The sequence below is a fragment of the Aethalodelphis obliquidens genome, unplaced genomic scaffold, assembly GCF_003676395.1.
Source record: "Aethalodelphis obliquidens isolate GAN/ISIS:26980383/991018 unplaced genomic scaffold, ASM367639v1 scaffold6, whole genome shotgun sequence".
NCBI lineage: Eukaryota > Metazoa > Chordata > Mammalia > Artiodactyla > Delphinidae > Aethalodelphis > Aethalodelphis obliquidens.
Window position 1 is genome coordinate 9,521,675 of NW_020837950.1, and position 16,850 is coordinate 9,538,524.

Below are 16,850 nucleotides of genomic sequence, written 5' to 3' on the forward strand. Positions count from 1 at the left end.
TAGTGTCCAGTCTTATATTTAGGTCTCTAATCCATTTTGAGTTTATTTTTGTGTATGGTGTTAAGGAATGTTCTAATTTCATTCTTCTACATGTAGCTGTCCAGTTCTCCCAGCACCACTTACTGAATAGACTGTCTTTTCTCCATTGTATATCCTTGCCTCCTTTGTCATAGATTAGTTGACCCTAGGTGCGTGGGTTTATTTCTGGGCTTTCTATCCTGTTCCATTGATCTATATCTCTGTTTTTGTGCCAGTACCATATTGTCTCGATTACTGTAGCTCTGTAGTATAGTCTGAAGTCAGGGAGTCTGATTCCTCCAGCTCCGTTTTTTTCCCTCAAGACTGCTTTGGATCTTTGGGGTCTTTTGTATCTCCATACAAATGTCAAGATTTTTTGTTGTAGATCTGTAAAAAATACCATTGGTAATTTGTTAGGGATTGCATTGAATCTGTAGATTGCCTTGGGTAGTATAGTCATTTTCACAATCTTGATTCTTCCAATCCAAGAACATGGTACATCTCTCCATCTATTTGTATCATCTTTAATTTCTTTCATCAGTGTCGTATAGTTTTTGGCATACAGGTCTTTTGTCTCCCTAGGTAGGTTTATTCCTAGGTATTTTATTCTTTTTGTTGCAATGGTAAATGGGAGTGTTTCCTTAATTTCACTTTCAGATTTTTCATCATTAGTATATAGGAATGAAAGAGATTTCTCTGCATTAATTTTGTATACTGCAACTTTACCAAATTCATTGATTAGCTCTAGTAGTTTTCTGGTGGCATCTTTAGGATTCTGTAGGTGTAGTATCACATCATCTGCTAACAGTGACAGTTTTACTTCTTCTTTTCCAATTTGTATTCCTTTTATTTCGTTTTGTTCTCTGATTGCCATGACTGGGTTGAATAATAGTGGTGAGAGTGGACATCCTTGTCTTGTTTCTAATCTTAGAGGAAATGCTTTCAGTTTTTCACCATTGAGAATGATGTTTGCTGTGGGTTTGTCATATATGGCCTTTATTATTTTGAGGTAGGTTCCCTCTATGCCCACTTTCTGGAGAGTTTTTATCATAAATGGGTGTTGAATTTTGTCAAAAGCTTTTTCTGCATCTATTGAGATGATCATGTGGTTTTTCTTCTTCAGTTTTTTAATATGGTGAATCACATTGATTGATTTGCATATTGAAGAATCCTTGCATTCCTGGGATAAATCCCACTCGATCATGGTGTATGATCCTTTTAATGTGTTGTTGGATTCTGTTTAGTAGTATTTTGTTGAGGATTTTTGCATCTATATTCATGAGTGATATTGGTCTGTAATTTTCTTTTTTTTGTCGTATCTTTGTCTGGTTTTGGTATCAGGGTGATGGTGGCCTCATAGAATGAGTTTGGGAGTGTTCCTTCCTCTGCAATTTTTGGAAGAATTTGAGAAGGATGGGTTTTTGCTCTTCTCTAAATGTTTGATAGAATTCACCTGTGAAGCCATCTGGTGCTGGACTTTTGTTTGTTGGAAGATTTTTAATCCCAATTTCAATTTCATTACTTGTGATTGGTCTGTTCATATTTTCTGTTTCTTCCTGGTTCAGTCTTGGAAGGTTATACCTTTCTAAGAATTCGTCCATTTTCTCCTCGTTGTCCATTTTATTGCCATAGAGTTGCTTGTAGTAGTTTCTTAGGATGCTTTGTATTGCTGCGGTGTCTGTTGTAACTTCCCCTTTTTCATTTCTAATTTTAATGATTTGAGTCCTCTCTTTTTCCTGATGAGTCTCATTAATGGTTTATCAATTTTGTTTATCTTCTCAAAGAACCATCTTTTAGTTTTATTGATCTTTGCTATTGTTTTCTTTGTTTCTGTTTCACTTATTTCTGCTCTGATCCTTATGATTTCTTTTCTTCTACTAACTTTGGGTTTTGTTTGCTCTTCTTTCTCTAGTTCTTTTAGGTGTAAGATTAGGTTGTTTATTTGAGATGTTGTTTCTTGAGGTAGGATTGTATTGCTATGAACTTCCCCCTTAGAACTGCTTTTGCTGCATCCCTTAGGTTTTGCATCATCATGTTTTCATTATCATTTGTCTCTAGGTATTTTTTGATTTCCTCTTTGATTTCTTCAGTGATCTCTTGGTTATTTAGTAATGTATTCTTTAGCCTCCATGTGTTTGTGTTTTTACATTTTTTTCCCTGTAACTGTTTTCTAATCTCATAGCGTTGTGGTCAGAAAAGATGCTTGATATGATTTAAATTTGCTGAGGCTTGATTTGTGACCCAAGGTGTGATCAATCCTGGAGAATGTTCCATGCACACTTGAGAAGAAAGTGTAATCTGCTGTTTTTGGATGGAATGTCCTATAAATATCAATTAAATCTATCTGGTCTATTGTTTCGTTTAAAGCTTCTGTTTCCTTATGTATTTTCGTTTTGGATGATCTGTCCATTGGTGTAAGTGAGGTGTTAAAGTCCCCCACTATTATTGTGTTCCTGTCAGTTTCCTCTTTTATAGCTGTTAGCAGTTGCCTTTTGTATTGAGGTGCTCCTATGTTGGGTGCACATATATTTATAATTGTTATATCTTCTTCTTGGATTGATCCCTTGATCATTATGTAGTGTCCTTCCTTGTCTCTTGTAACATTCTTTATTTTAAAGTCTATTTTATCTGATATGAGTATTGCTACTCCGGCTTTCTTTTGATTTCCATTTGCATGGAATATCTTTTTCCATACCCTCACTTTCAGTCTGTATGTGTCCCTAGGTCTGAAGTGGGTCTCTTGTAGACAGCATATATATGGGTCTTGTTTTTATCCATTCAGCGAGCCTGTGTCTTTTGGTTGGAGCATTTAGTCCATTCACGTCTAAGGTAATTATCGATATGTATGTTCCTATTACTATTTTCTTGATTGTTTTAGGTTTGTTTTTGTAGGTCCTTTACTTCTCTTGTGTGTCCCACTTAGAGAAGTTCCTTTAGCATTTGTTGTAGAGCTGGTTTGGTGGTGCTGAATTCTCTTAGCTTTTGCTTGTCTGTAAACCTTTTCATTTCTCCTTCGAATCTGAATGAGATCCTTGCTGGGTAGAGTAATCTCGGTTGTAGGTTCTTCCCTTTCATCACTTTAAGTATATCATGCCACTCCTTTCTGGCTTGTAGAATTTCTGCTGAGAAATCAGCTGTTAACCTTATGGGAGTTCCTTTGTATGTTATTTGTCTTTTTTCCCTTGTTGCTTTCAATAATTTTTCTTTGTCTTTATTTTTTGCCAATTTGATTACTATGTGTCTCAGCATGTTTCTCCTTGGGTTTATCCTATATGGGACTCTCTGCGCTTCCTGGACTTGGGTAGCTATTTCCTTTTCCATGTTAGGGAAGTTTTCGACTATAATCTCTTGAAATATTTTCTCTGGTCCTTTCTCTCTCTCTTCTCCTTCTGGGACCCCTATAATGCGAATGTTGTTGCGTTTAATGTTGTCCCAGAGGTCTCTTAGTCTGTCTTCATTTCTTTTCATTCTTTTTCTTTATTCTGTTCCACAACAGTGAACTCCACCATTCTGTTTTCCAGGTCACTTATGCCTCAGTTATTCTGCTATTGATTCCTTGTAGTGTATTTTTCATTTCAGCTATTGTATTGTTCATCTCTGTTTGTTTGTTCTTTAATTTTTCTAGGTCTTTATAAACTTTTCTTGCATCTTCTCCATCTTTGCCTCCATGCTTTTTCTGAGGTCCTGGATAATCCTCACTATTGTTATTCTGATTTCCTTTTCTGGAAGGTGGCCTATCTCCACTTCATTTAGTTGTTTTTCTGGGGTTTTATCTTGTTCCTTCATCTGGTACATAGCCCTCTGTCTTTTCATCTTGTCTATCTTTCTGTGAATGTGGTTTTTGCTCCACAGGCTGCAGGATTGTAGTTCTCCTTGCTTCTGCTGTCTGCCCTCTGGTGGATGAGGCTATCTAAGAGGCTCGTGCAAGTTTCCTGATGGGAGGGACTGGTGGTGGGTAGAGCTGGCTGTTGCTCTGGTCGGCAGAGTTCAGTAGAACTTTAATCCGCTTGTCTGCTGATGGGTGGGGCTGGGTTCCCTCCCTGTTGGTTATTTGGCCTGAGGTGACCCAACACTGTAGCCTACCTGGGCCCTTTGGTGGGGCTCATGGCGGACTCTGGGAGGGCTCACGCCAAGGAGTACTTCCCAGAACTTCTGCTGCCAGTGTTCTTGTCCCAAGGTGAGACACAGCCACCCCCCACCTCTGCAGGAGACCCTCCAACACTAGCAGGTAGGTCTGGATCAGTCTCCTGTGGGGTCACTGCTCCTTACCCTGGGTCCCCGTGCACACACTACTTTGTATGTGCCCTCCCAGAGTGGAGTCTCTGTTTCCCCCAGTCCTGTCGAAGTCCTGTAATCAAATCCCGCTAGCCTTCAAAGTCTGATTCTCTAGGAATTCCTCTTCCCATTGCCGGAACCCCAGGTTGGGAAGCCTGACGTGGGGCTCAGAACCTTCACTCCAGTGGGTGGACTTGTGTGGTATTAAGTGTTCTCCAGTTTGTGAGTCACCCACCCAGCAGTTATGCGATTTGATTTTATTGTGATTGCGCCCCTCCTCCCATCTCATTGTGGCTTCTCCTTTGTCTTTGCATGTGGGGTATCTTTTTTGGTGAGTTCCAGCGTCTTCCTGTCAATCATTGTTCAGCAGTTAGTTGTGATTCTGGTGCTCTTGCAAGGGGGAGCGAGAGCACGTCCTTCTACTCCGCCACCTTGAACCAATCTCCTGCAGAGAACATTTTTAAAAGAAAAAAAACATAAAAACAGAGTTGTCTGGTGCATATTGATCGGTTATAGGGGATGTGTTCACCTGTAACCCAGAAGTATGAGACCAAAATTTAAGGAAAGAGGCGATTCCAATCCCTTTTTCCTAGGAGGGTCCTTTGCCCCAAGAAATTCTTGAATACAGATTCATACGTGATGGGGAGAGGTGATGTCCAAGTTTACCTGGCAGCATTTGAAACCCCAGTATAAATGGATGTGTCAGGTAAGGAGTGATACCTAACACCTCAGCTGAGAACATCCAGTTACGTAAAGTAAGTACCACTTGAGGATATCAGTTCAAAGCCGAGTGGAGAGCTGGTTTTCTTGAGGCACTTTGTCCAGTTAAGGTACTGTAAACAGTACACTACGGTCTTTGTGCTGTCGTCAAGGAAAATCTAATAAAAGATTTCTAAGAACTTTAATATTGCTGTGCCTCTGATAATCCATGACTTAGTTTGTTCAGGCTGCTTTAATAAAATACTATAGACTGGCTGGTTTATGAATAACAAATTTACTTCTCACAATTCTGGAGCCTGGGAAGTCCAAGATCAAGGCCCTGGCAGATTAGGTGTCTGGTGAGGGCCTGCCTTCTGGTTCATAGAAGACCGTCTTCTTGCTGTGTCCTCACATGGTGGGGGTGGGGAGGGATCTCTCTGGGACCTCTTTTAAAAGGGGCACTAATCCCTCTTATGAGGATTCCACCATCATGACCTAATCACCTCGAAAAAATTTCTCCTCCTAATACCATCACATCCAGGGTTAGGATTTCAACACATGGATTTTGGAGGAGACATAAACATTCAGTCTTTAGCAATCCCTATATGGAATTTTGATTGTATACAGCAGGGAGGAAAGTTTGTGTTGCGTCTAAAACATGGTGTAGTGACAGATAATTATTAACCATGTGACCATGGGCAAAGCTGCTGATGTGTCTAAGACTGCAAAATGAGTGTGACAGTACCTAGTTTGGATCCCTGTGACCTCCAACGTGATGAGTATAAAGTGTGGCTCTCACCCTGTGCCTCTCTCCTTGGCAAGCTTTCGTTGGCTCACTACCAACGAGAGGATGTGACCCAGACTTCTTCACAAGCGTGAGAGGTCCTTTTAAACCTGGCCTGTGTGCTTTTTCAGCACGGTATCTCACCTGTCTTTACCTTGCCTTTTGTGTATTCTTCAGCAGTCGTGTCCTGTTTGCACTGCCCTGCACAGGGTTACACTGTTTCTCACCTTCCGGGTCCCTATGCTCATGTTCCCCACCTTTGTAGGAAGCTCCTATGATTTTCTGGTTTCATAGGGTAACGGAACCCCACAGGCAAGCTTTTATTGTACAGTTTGTTACCAGCACATGGCTGTCATCAGTTTCTTTATCAGTGGGTGGAGAATCACTTGCTTGCTCTCAAAGAAATGGGCACATAACAAGTCCTTTGTCATTTAGTTTTTATTTATTTGGCAAACATTTATTGAGTACCTGCTGTTTGTTAGTACTGGTATTGGAAGATAAGTAGCACCCCAGCTATGGCCCCAGGGAATTCCATTCTGGTAGGGGACAGACTCAAGGGACAGGGGAGGTACAGAGGCCTGTGGGAACATAGTGAAGATGCACTGACTTTAGCACCAGAGAATACTTCAGAAGAGACCGCTGTCGGCAGGTCTTTTGGGAGGAGTTGGCACTGACTAGGCAGAAAAGAGAAGAAAAGTGGGTATTTGAGATAAAGTACTGTTGGTGACTCGAGGAAAGGGGTAAGGGACTGATTTAATTCAGTCTCATTTAATTCTCACTGGAAAGTGAAATAAGCAGTTTAAAATTTTTTCTGTTCTTCTAGAAGCTGCATGTATTTTTTAAAGTGTTGTCAACATTGCAGCAAGGTGTTACCCAGCAGAAATTGCCCGTATCTGTTTACGTTGTTTCAGTGATGGTGAGGTGACTTGATCTTAAGAAACTTAAGATCATTCATAAACATAAATTCTAATTACTGGAAAGATTAAGATGATCATAGTGAGTTAGATCATTGTGGTGGTTGCCTATTTAAACCTTAATGTTGATCTTTTTCTCTGTTTTTATTCACAAAGAAAGAGCAAAACCAGAAAAGCATTAAATGTGTATGCTTAAAATTTCAGAATGTATTGTCATTACCTCTGTCTTGTTAGTCTTATCTAAAAGTGTAAACCATTTTACAATTTTGTGTTACTTTTGGACATATCTTTGTGTAATGAAAGGAAATAAGTTGAACATTTCTGGGGAAAAGATGGGTACAAATTAAAAATTGATGTTACTCTTTTTGAAATGGGTCAGCTTTCACATGACTGTTAAGTGCTGCCTTTCAAATTTAGTAGAAACGTTAAATGTGGGGATTTTTCCTTTTATTAGAATAGAAGCAACACCAATAACAGGGAAGTAGATAGCTTTTAACAGATTTTAGGCTCTAGGATAGTTATGAAATGTGTTTTTGGTCTGGATAATAAAATGAAACATTTCTTATCAAATAAGACTCTCTCTCTTTAAGGTTATGAGAAGACTGATGATGTTTCGGAGAAGACTTCACTGGCTGACCAGGAGGAAGTAAGGACTATATTCATCAACCAGCCCCAGCTGACAAAATTCTGCAATAACCATGTCAGGTAAGAAACCAAAGAATGCTTGGGACTAGCTATTACAGCAGAACTTGGGAGGACATCTCCCCTGCCGGACCAAAATGAAAATGCTTGCAAGGAGTTTTCAGTGAAATCAGTTTAATATTTAAGAGCTTACTGGAGGCAGTGTGTATCAGCCGTTTCTCCATCTTCTAGCCAAGAAGGAGATGTTAATAAGAATCTAGATGGCTTCCCTGGTGGCGCACTGGTTGAGGGTCTGCCTGCCGATGCAGGGGACATGGGTTTGTGCCCCGGTCCGGGAAGATCCCACATACCACGGAGCGGCTGGGCCCGTGAGCCATGGCCGCTGAGCCTGCGCGTCCAGAGCCTCTGCTCCGCAACGGGAGAGGCCACAACAGTGAGAGGCCCGCGTACCGCAAAAAAACAAACAAAAGAATCTAGAAGCAGGAAGGAGAAGGGCTAAGCAGCCATATGTATGCTACCAATTCTAGTTTCAGTATCTGAAAAATGAAAACTGTTCATGGGTATGTGCCTTTGTCTTAAACCTGTTAATAGATGCATGAACCGTTGTTTTTGATTAACAAGTTTTCACCTTTTAAAAGAAGTCTTTGCAGTTCTTCACTTAGAACTCCTTTTTGTTAAATAGTCTTTAAATATTGGCTTTCGATACTTGCAAAATTTCATATGGTGTCGAGGAATGGAAGGTGTGAGAATTACTTCACTGTTCTATTTTCATTCCAACAATAATGTAAAACTATTGCTGTTATAAGCACTATTCACTAAGTGGCCTCCGGAACCAAGTGAACACCAGCCCCCTTCCCGCCACACGTCAGCCCAGTAGTTTTCTGGTGACAAAACTCCTAGATTTGTGAAATGACCGTTTAAAATTAATATTTACACCTTCAAATTATACAGTAACTTTTCTGAGCTTAAGGAGTGTGGCATGTGTCCCTTTAATCTCCTTTCTATTTAATTAACAAGAGGAAGGTTGGATATTTCTGAGACCTAAATGGTGATATCTTCCTGATTGTGGACATATCTGATGTTTGGTGTGGAGTCCTAGCCAAGTTTCTAGAGGAGCCATGAAGAAAATTCAGACAGAACCCCCCAACTCCCCATTTCTCTGACGTTATCCAGGGAAGTCCCTCTATTTGATGTTTCTGGTCTTGCTCAAATTGCTGATTTTTCTTTTTGCAAGATTTTATTTTCTATTAACATATTATACACTATCTTAACTAAAGGTGCTCTTCTTTGTAAGCCGTTGCTAGTAATGATAACAGGATGATCGGCCAAAGATAACAAAAGATATTGTGCAGAAAATTAAACTCTTACTATTTAGACAGTTCCTTTCACTCCTTTTCTTTGAGGTTAATGACCATTTGCAGTATTCACCCAATTTAAAACAGCGGACATTTGTTCATTTAATTTTTTATATGGTGATAATAGAATTTTGTAAACATGGGTGCTAATTGTGGAGTAATTGACTTTTATGCTGCTTTTCATTTTTGTTTTCTAGCACTGCAAAATATAACGTAATCACATTCCTTCCAAGATTTCTCTACTCTCAGTTCAGAAGAGCCGCTAATTCATTTTTTCTCTTTATTGCACTGCTTCAGGTAAAGTCATGTTGTAAAACCTTAGCTCAAAATCATGTGTTCAGATATTAATAAATGTTTTTCTTAAGCCCATGACCAATCTTCTGAAGCTTATCTAAGCACAGAGATAAGCTGGTTTGGTGGGCATTTCCAGCTCCTGCTGCAAGCCGAGTTAGAATACTGCTGCTACCTTATCAAGCCTTTTGATTCATTTTTTTTTGATTCATTTTTATCAACTTCTTTTAAACATTCTGTAAATTTAATGTGGCGGGGACTATTCATTTTGGGTGGTAAAGGGGGATGGGACTTCTTCTTAAACTAGTAAGTGATTTTAGTAACAGTAACCTTGTCAATTCTGAACCTTAGAATGTAAGTTACCATTTAAAAATTCTTTCATTTTGTATTTGGGTTATTTGTAATTAGGAAAAAAGTTTCATTTTATTAAAAAGTAGTCTATGTTCATGCAAAAAGAATAAGAAAACACAACAAAGAAAAAATTTTATAACTCTTACTATTCTACCACCACCAAGAGGAAATTACTGTCTTAAAATTTGGGTGTTTATCCTTCTGGTCTTTTTTTTTTTTTTTTTTTCATCCCAAGCATTGTTAATTGACTTACTTTACAAAAAGGGGATCTTAGAGTATATATGTCTTATCATCTGCTTTATCCATATAATAATGTGTGGATATTTTCCCGTGTGATTCATTGTGTTTCTAAAATAACGTCCTTAATGGTTGTGTGAAATTTTAGTGTATGGACATGCTGTAATTTAGTTAACCAATCCCCCTTTGTAGGTGTTAGTCCTACACACAACTGCTTGCTGTGAAGCTAATTAACCCTCTCTCCCAGCTACATACTAGGTACAAGCAAATTACCTCATGTAGTGTTTAGTCTACCAAGATGGTAAAATCAATGAAGCATATTTTAAGAAGCTCCAAGCCTTTGTTGTTTTTAAATCTATTATAAACCTTTTAGTTCTTACTGAATTTCTCATCCTTTTTTTCTCTTCCGATAGCAAATACCTGATGTATCACCAACAGGTCGCTACACAACACTGGTTCCTCTCTTATTTATTTTAGCTGTGGCAGCTGTCAAAGAGATAATAGAAGATATTGTAAGTATTTGTTTTTTCATAAATAAATGTAACTCTGTTATTTTTATATACATATTTTAAAAAATTAGTTTCTTCCTAAGTTGTTTAATTCTGGACACAGACTGTTTAAAATCCCCATTCAACTTAAAAGTATTTAAAATATGCTCCCAATGGCGTGTTAGTTTCTGCTTTATAACAAAGTGAATCAGTTATACATATACATATGTTCGCATATCTCTTCCCTCCCACCCTCCCTATCCCACCCCTCTAGGTGGTCACAAACCACCTAGCTGATTTCCCTGTGCTATGTGGCTGCTTCCCACTAGCTATCTATTCTACGTTTGGTAGTGTATATATGTCCATGCCACTCTCTCACTTTGTCACAGCTTACCCTTCCCCCCCACCGTATCCTCAAGTCCCTCCTCTAGTAGGTCTGTGTCTTTATTCCCGTCTTACCCCTAGGTTCTTCATGACCTTTTTTTTTTTCTTAGATTCCATATATATGTGTTAGAACACGCCACTGTAAAGCAATTATACTCCAATAAAGATGTTAAATAAAAAAAAAATAGATATATATGTATAACTGAATCACTTTGCTGTACACTTGAGACTAACACATTGTAAACTAACTATACTTCAATAAAAATTTAAACATAAAATATGCTCCCGGGCTTCCCTGGTGGCGCAGTGGTTGAGAAACCACAACTTTAGTTGAGGAAGCTAATATTTTTTTTTCTGTGCCCTTTAAATACATTGCCTGTCTGAAATGATCATCTGTCAAGCCTTAGGCAAGTCAGATGTAAGACAAGGAAAGGCTGAGACATTCTTTAGAAAGCTCCAATTTAAAGTTGTACAAACATTGATATTATTTTTGTAAAGAATCAAATTGGGATCTCATGAAGAAACATGAGCTGTAACATCACTAGGCATATTAGAAATGGGTCAACTGACCATTTAGATCATCAGCCTCAAAAACATCCAAGTGTCTAGGGGTACAAACAGAGGGTGTGTGTGTGTGTGTGTGTGTGTGTGTGTGTAAAACATCATAGTCCTCTAGCTGGAAATGGCATACTTGCCGGGGACCGCTAGCTGAAAATTTAAGGGACTCTCTTCTCACCTGTATCACTCCACACAGAGTTACCATCCTTTAAATTGTACTTGCACTTGGCAGTCCTTAAGGATTGGTCTTTACTACAGTTTTGTCTCTTTCTTTGCCTTATGTATATTCCCCTTTCTTTCTTTGTTTAACCTAATTTTCATTGAACATCTCTTATTTGCTAGACATTGTGCTGTCATTTTTGCAAATTTTTAAAAATTTAATTCATTCAGTGACTTTGCAAGTTAGATTCTTAGCCTCATTTTAAAGGTAAGAACGCTGAGGCTTAGAGAGGTTGTGTAACTTGTGCAAGAAATCAGTGGAATCAGAATTCCATCCCATCCAGTGTTCTTCCTCTGTATTATTGTAGCGAGTCACCAATGATAATATTAATAACATTTATAGAGCTTCTGGGTTCCATGTACTTGCTCTATGTCCTTTTAATTTATTAAATCTTATAACAACTTTAAAGATTATTGATATTATCCCCATTTTAAAGATGAGGGAGAGGAGGCATAGAGGGGTAAGTTAACTTGCCCAAGGTCACAGAGCTAATAACTGGGGCTGTCAGAATTCAAATAAGGCTGTTTGGTTCCAGAGCCCCTGCCTTATAATCACTGCTCGAAACTGCCTTTCTTTTTTTTTCCCTTTTCCCTAGCAAAACTATAAACTCTCTAGCTATGGTTTCTAATATCTCTCTCTATGAAAATACATGGTAAATAAAATAGTATCCAAGAAGTTTGCTTGTTTTTAACAGAACTCTTATTGGCATATGTAATAACTGGATACTATTGGAAAGCAGCTAATCAGGCAGTTCCTGAAGGATGTAATAATAGTATTGTGTGTAATAAGATATCATGTGAAGTAGTTTTCCAATAAAGAAAAACACTGTAAAGAAATTGAAGAATTGTAAGAATGGTTTAATAAGAAGTTTATGTCAATGTGTAAGGTGATAGAAAGTTTGAAATGTTACTCCCTAGAAAAGGAAAAACAATCAGATAATCGTTTAGATAGTTGGACAGAGAGTATCTTTATCAGTAATTATAATTAGTACATATAATTTTTCATTCATTCAACAAAGATATGTGAAGCAGTACTTAGGTACCCAGCATTCATTAGGGTATGTTTTAGGATGTGTTAAACTTTTGCTGCAGTAATCAAGTCCCAAATGTCAGGGGCTTAAACATAAGTTGATTTTTCATGTACTCAGAGACACTGCAGGTTTTTGTCCAGGAGGAAGGGAGGGCAGGAGGCACCATTGTTCATGTAGTCATTCAGGGATACAGCTGAATCAGGGCTCTGCTGTGTGGGATGTCAGTGGTCACCAGAACAGAGGAAGGGAGAGAATGGAGGTACATAGAAATGGTGCATATCACATCTGCTTACAGCACAATATTAGAACTAGTGACATGACAAAAGGGAGCTATAATCTCAGTGTCCATAGCAATAGAGGAGAATTAGATATTGGTGAGTCTACCACTCTTACATCAGTGAATGAAACAAAGCTTACATTCTAGTAAGCTTTCCTTTATGTTTGTTAAACAACCTTTTTAAAAAAAATTTTACAATAAACAGTAAGAATTACCTAAGACTCAACTACCGAGTTTACATTTTAACTCTCAATGCTTTGGACACCTTAACATAATATGATTTCCTATTTTTGTGTGTAAGTAACAAATTACATATACACTTACTTGAAAATATAGAATCATTGGAGAACTCTTAGTTTTAAAAAAAGCTGCATAATGTCAAATGTTAATTCTTATGGTAAGAGTCAAGGTTGTTTGTTAAATTGATAATATTCATCTTTAAAAACATGCCTTCTTTGCTATACACTTGTTCAGTTAAACACTGATAAACTTTATTCATTATAAAACAAATACTTATTTAAAGTCTACAGTGTTCAGAGACCAAATCCTGGGAATATGCCAGTGAGTGAAAGTAGGTATGATCTAGCTTGCAGTCTAGTACAGGGGACAGATGTTACTCAGGTAACCACACCAGCTATTATGAGAATTAAATGATGCACTAAAGTCCTTAGAGTGGTGCTTAGTATATAATTAGTGCTGAATAAATGTTAACTGTGTGGTCATCATTCAAAGATCTTTTTGACTAAAATATAGAAAATGGATTGCAAGGAAAGAAGAGAGGATTTTGGTAATAGTTGGTATGAAAACATAAAGATGTCTTAAACTAAGTGGTATTGTAAAGATAAAGAAATATGGAAAAATGAATTCAATATATATTTAGGAGTAAAATTGATAAGACTTATCACCATCTGAAATGCTGTATATCCTACTCATTTTATTAATGTTTTATCTCTAACGACTAGAATGTAAGTTCCATGAGAGGAAGAGTTTTTGTCTCTTGTTCATTGCTGTATCAGCAGTAGTAACAGGGCCTGACACAGTATTTTGTTAACATTTATTGAATGAAGAAATACACTGGGTGGGAATGAAAGGGAAAGAAGGTACTTACGACTCTCAAGTTGCTGTTTGTGCAAGTGGATGGTATATGGTTCCATTCTGAGACAAGTACTTAGTCTTGGGGGTTAAAGTCAGAGATTGCCTTTTGGACGTAGTGTAAGATGCCTTTGAGACTGCCAGAGGGAGCTGTCAGGGAGGCAACTGGATATAATAGTCTGGAGCTCAGATGAGAGTCTTGGCTGGTATGTATTAAGATAATAGTTATCATTGAAATTACAGTTATGAATGAACTAAGAGAGTGGAGAGTAAGAAGTGGAGAGGGCAGGGAGTAAGCCTTGAGGAAATCCATCTCAGAGAGCTAAAGAAGGGGCCATGGTGCAGGTAGAACACCTGGGTAATGATGTCTTAAGATATGTCTAGGGAGGGAAGGGTTTCCAGAAGGAAGGGGTGGTCAGTACCACATGCTTAAGAACCATAAAGTTCATGGCACTATTTATACAGTAGAGTTTATTGGACCACTGTCAATCAACTATTGATAATATTAAATAATTCACTAGCTCTCAGTGATATTAAGTGAACTCTGATTACAGGACAGTCGAAGTGTTTGAACTCAGAGAATAGCTATATTAATTTCTTCTGAACTATTAGTTTTAGAAGAAATAGAATCTCTTTCAGATACAATGTAATGATAAGATTAGAATGTACCTATCTGGGTTGGATTCTCATGTATATTCAGAACAATTGTTTCTCGACAAGTAACCTAATTTATTCTGTGGTGGGAAGGTTGAGGAAGGAGAGACTCCTATATAAGAATTTTCTGCAGATGGAAAGAAATGTTCAGGATCTCCTTAAGTTTCACTAAGATTAAATTTCCAATTTAAGTGGAGGGTTTCATTAATTAGCTTTTATTTGTCTCCTTCAGTTGGAAGTCCAACCATTGTCTGTCATAGATGTGCGTTGTTTTGGAAATATTTGCACTGCCTTCAGATATCTAAATTTGCCTTGGACCAAGTTTATTTTGGACCAAAATTTATTTTGGGTTACTTCCTAATTTTCTTAAGATCTTTATTCACAACAAAGAAAGAGTAAGTATTTTAGAGTTTTATCAATCATAAAATATTCTCCACTGATGCTACAAATTTAACAGAACTTTAAAAATTTATTTAAGAACATTTGCTGGCAAATCGTGTGCTTACTTTTGGAAGCAATAATTTGACTATTAAAAGTCTGCATTGTTACATTTTTATTAGTGAGTGTTTTATTGAGAAAGAATTGTGGTGTGTTCCTGCCTATGGGCGTGGCAGGAATCATTTTCAACAAGCCTTCCACAGAGGCTTTCTGAATGCCTTATTTGCATTTTGTGCAGTTCAGTGGCTGATTGTTTGGATGAACTGAGCTCCCAGTGCCAGCTATTATGCCGCTGCTCGTCAGTGCTGCTGTGTCTTGGAGTGCTCATCTACAAGCCCAGGCTTTTCTCTGGAAAAGTGTTTTCATTTGTGCCTGTGATTCTAAAAACCATGTTTCTTCTCAAACGGGGAACTTAGGAACTCATTTTACTACACTCATGCCAACCCACCTTGTGGTCAGGTATGCGCAGCTAAACCTGACCCTGGGCTTTATATGATAGAATCTTTGAGCTCAGAGTCAGTTGCACTCAACACGTTTCTTCAGCGTCAGCAGAGGCTGATGTGTTATGCTCGATGCTGTAAGTTTAGACAGAAGCCGTGGAAAACCTCTAGTTGAACCGTAGAGAAGATAGCCTCCCCTGGCCACTCAAATTCTCACCTTTCCTCTGACATTCCTTTCTCTTTCTTACTGCTATAAAATCTTGGCTTCTGTAGCTTTTCAAACTCACCCACCTAGACTTAGACTAACTCATTTGTTTACCGTTTAATCTTGCTTTGGGAGGAGGGAAAATGAGACTCAGTGACTTGTGGTAGCAGGAGAGGGGGCTGTAGGGGAACAGTGGGGAGAAGTAGCTTTGTGCAAACGGTAGACATATTTGGTTCCCGTCATTGACAGACATCGGCGCGTCATTAAATTATAGAGGATGTGCTCAGCTAATTAGATAATGAATTTCATAAGAAACTGAAAATATTTCAGTACCATTATTAAATGGTAGTTATTATAGGTAATTCTCATGGGCGATCTTCTTTTTTAAGTAAGTTATTTAAACAAAAGTCTAAATCAGCCTTTCAGCTCCATCTTTTCTAGTACATTAAAATTTTAATCGTACCTGTATAATAATGTAAGATCCCTCTGAGGACCACACCCCTGTACTCCCAGAACAGGAGTAGCATATAAAGATGCTATGGATTGCACTTTCAATTTTAAAATTCCTGCATACCCTGATTATTCCCATTACCACACCCTGGGCGTACTTATAAAATTGATATGGGTAGGGGCTTCCCTGGTGGCGCAGTGGTTGAGGGTCCACCTGCCGATGCAGGGGACGCGGGTTCGTGCCCTGGTCCAGGAGGGTCCCACATGCCGCAGAGCGGCCCGTCTGGAGCCTGTGCTCTGCGACGGGAGAGGCCACAGCGGTGAGAGGCCCGCATGCCACACACACACACACAAAATTGATATGGGTGTGAAAGGACAGAAGCTTTGAGAAACATAAGTTTTAAAAATCTCTCTTTTGTAATAGGTGCTATCTTGTTTTGTTAATCTCATCCACTTTTTCACAGATTTTGTTTTTGCTTTTACATTTTAGAAACGACATAAAGCTGATAATGCAGTGAACAAGAAACAGACCCAAGGTAAGAATTATACGTTTTGTTTCTCGTATCTGTCAAATACACTCATAGTAATATATACAAATCACTTCAATTAAATATAATTCAACTGAGAACGCTGTGTATCTCTTAAGTTTTTGTTCCAGGATAGAGTCTTCCTTTGTAGCATTTATTAGCATGACACTTAAATTCACATTAGAGTGATTTACAGGGGTAATATTGATAGTTTTGAAAAGTAACATTTTTAATACATTTTAAGTGCCTCATAGCAATATACTCACAAGTACTGTCCATAAAATCTGCAGTTGTTTTGACAGTGTTAAGTGCTACAAAATGTCTTTGGGTGTGTGTGTATGATCTATAGATGTACTCTAGGTATGATTTATAGAAAATAATCAGATGTGATGTTACTTGAGTAAAAGGCATATTGGAAGCACTTTGAATTATCCTGTACTTGCAGAAGCTATATACTCCATAAATAAATAACACGGTTAAAACCAGGCCAGCTTCTGGAAAGCACATGGCATGTTGTTGTG

The 16,850-nt window shown here is 38.2% G+C and overlaps 1 protein-coding gene across 9 annotated transcripts in view; it reads left to right on the forward strand.

Annotated features, from left to right (window-relative positions):
• The window catches only part of ATP8A1 (ATPase phospholipid transporting 8A1), a 238,991-nt gene that overhangs the window by 29,348 nt on the left and 192,793 nt on the right, over positions 1–16,850 (forward strand). For 7 of the 9 annotated variants that reach the window (XM_027103059.1, XM_027103063.1, XM_027103060.1 and 4 more), the window contains exons 2-5: positions 7,281–7,395; positions 8,885–8,984; positions 9,980–10,078; positions 16,293–16,338. In XM_027103059.1, the coding sequence (XP_026958860.1) occupies positions 7,281–7,395; positions 8,885–8,984; positions 9,980–10,078; positions 16,293–16,338 (360 nt within the window). Of the gene's footprint in view, positions 1–7,280; positions 7,396–8,884; positions 8,985–9,979; positions 10,079–14,501; positions 14,665–16,292; positions 16,339–16,850 lie in introns of those variants that run through there. The other 2 variants (XM_027103065.1, XM_027103066.1) reach the window with 1 other exon arrangement.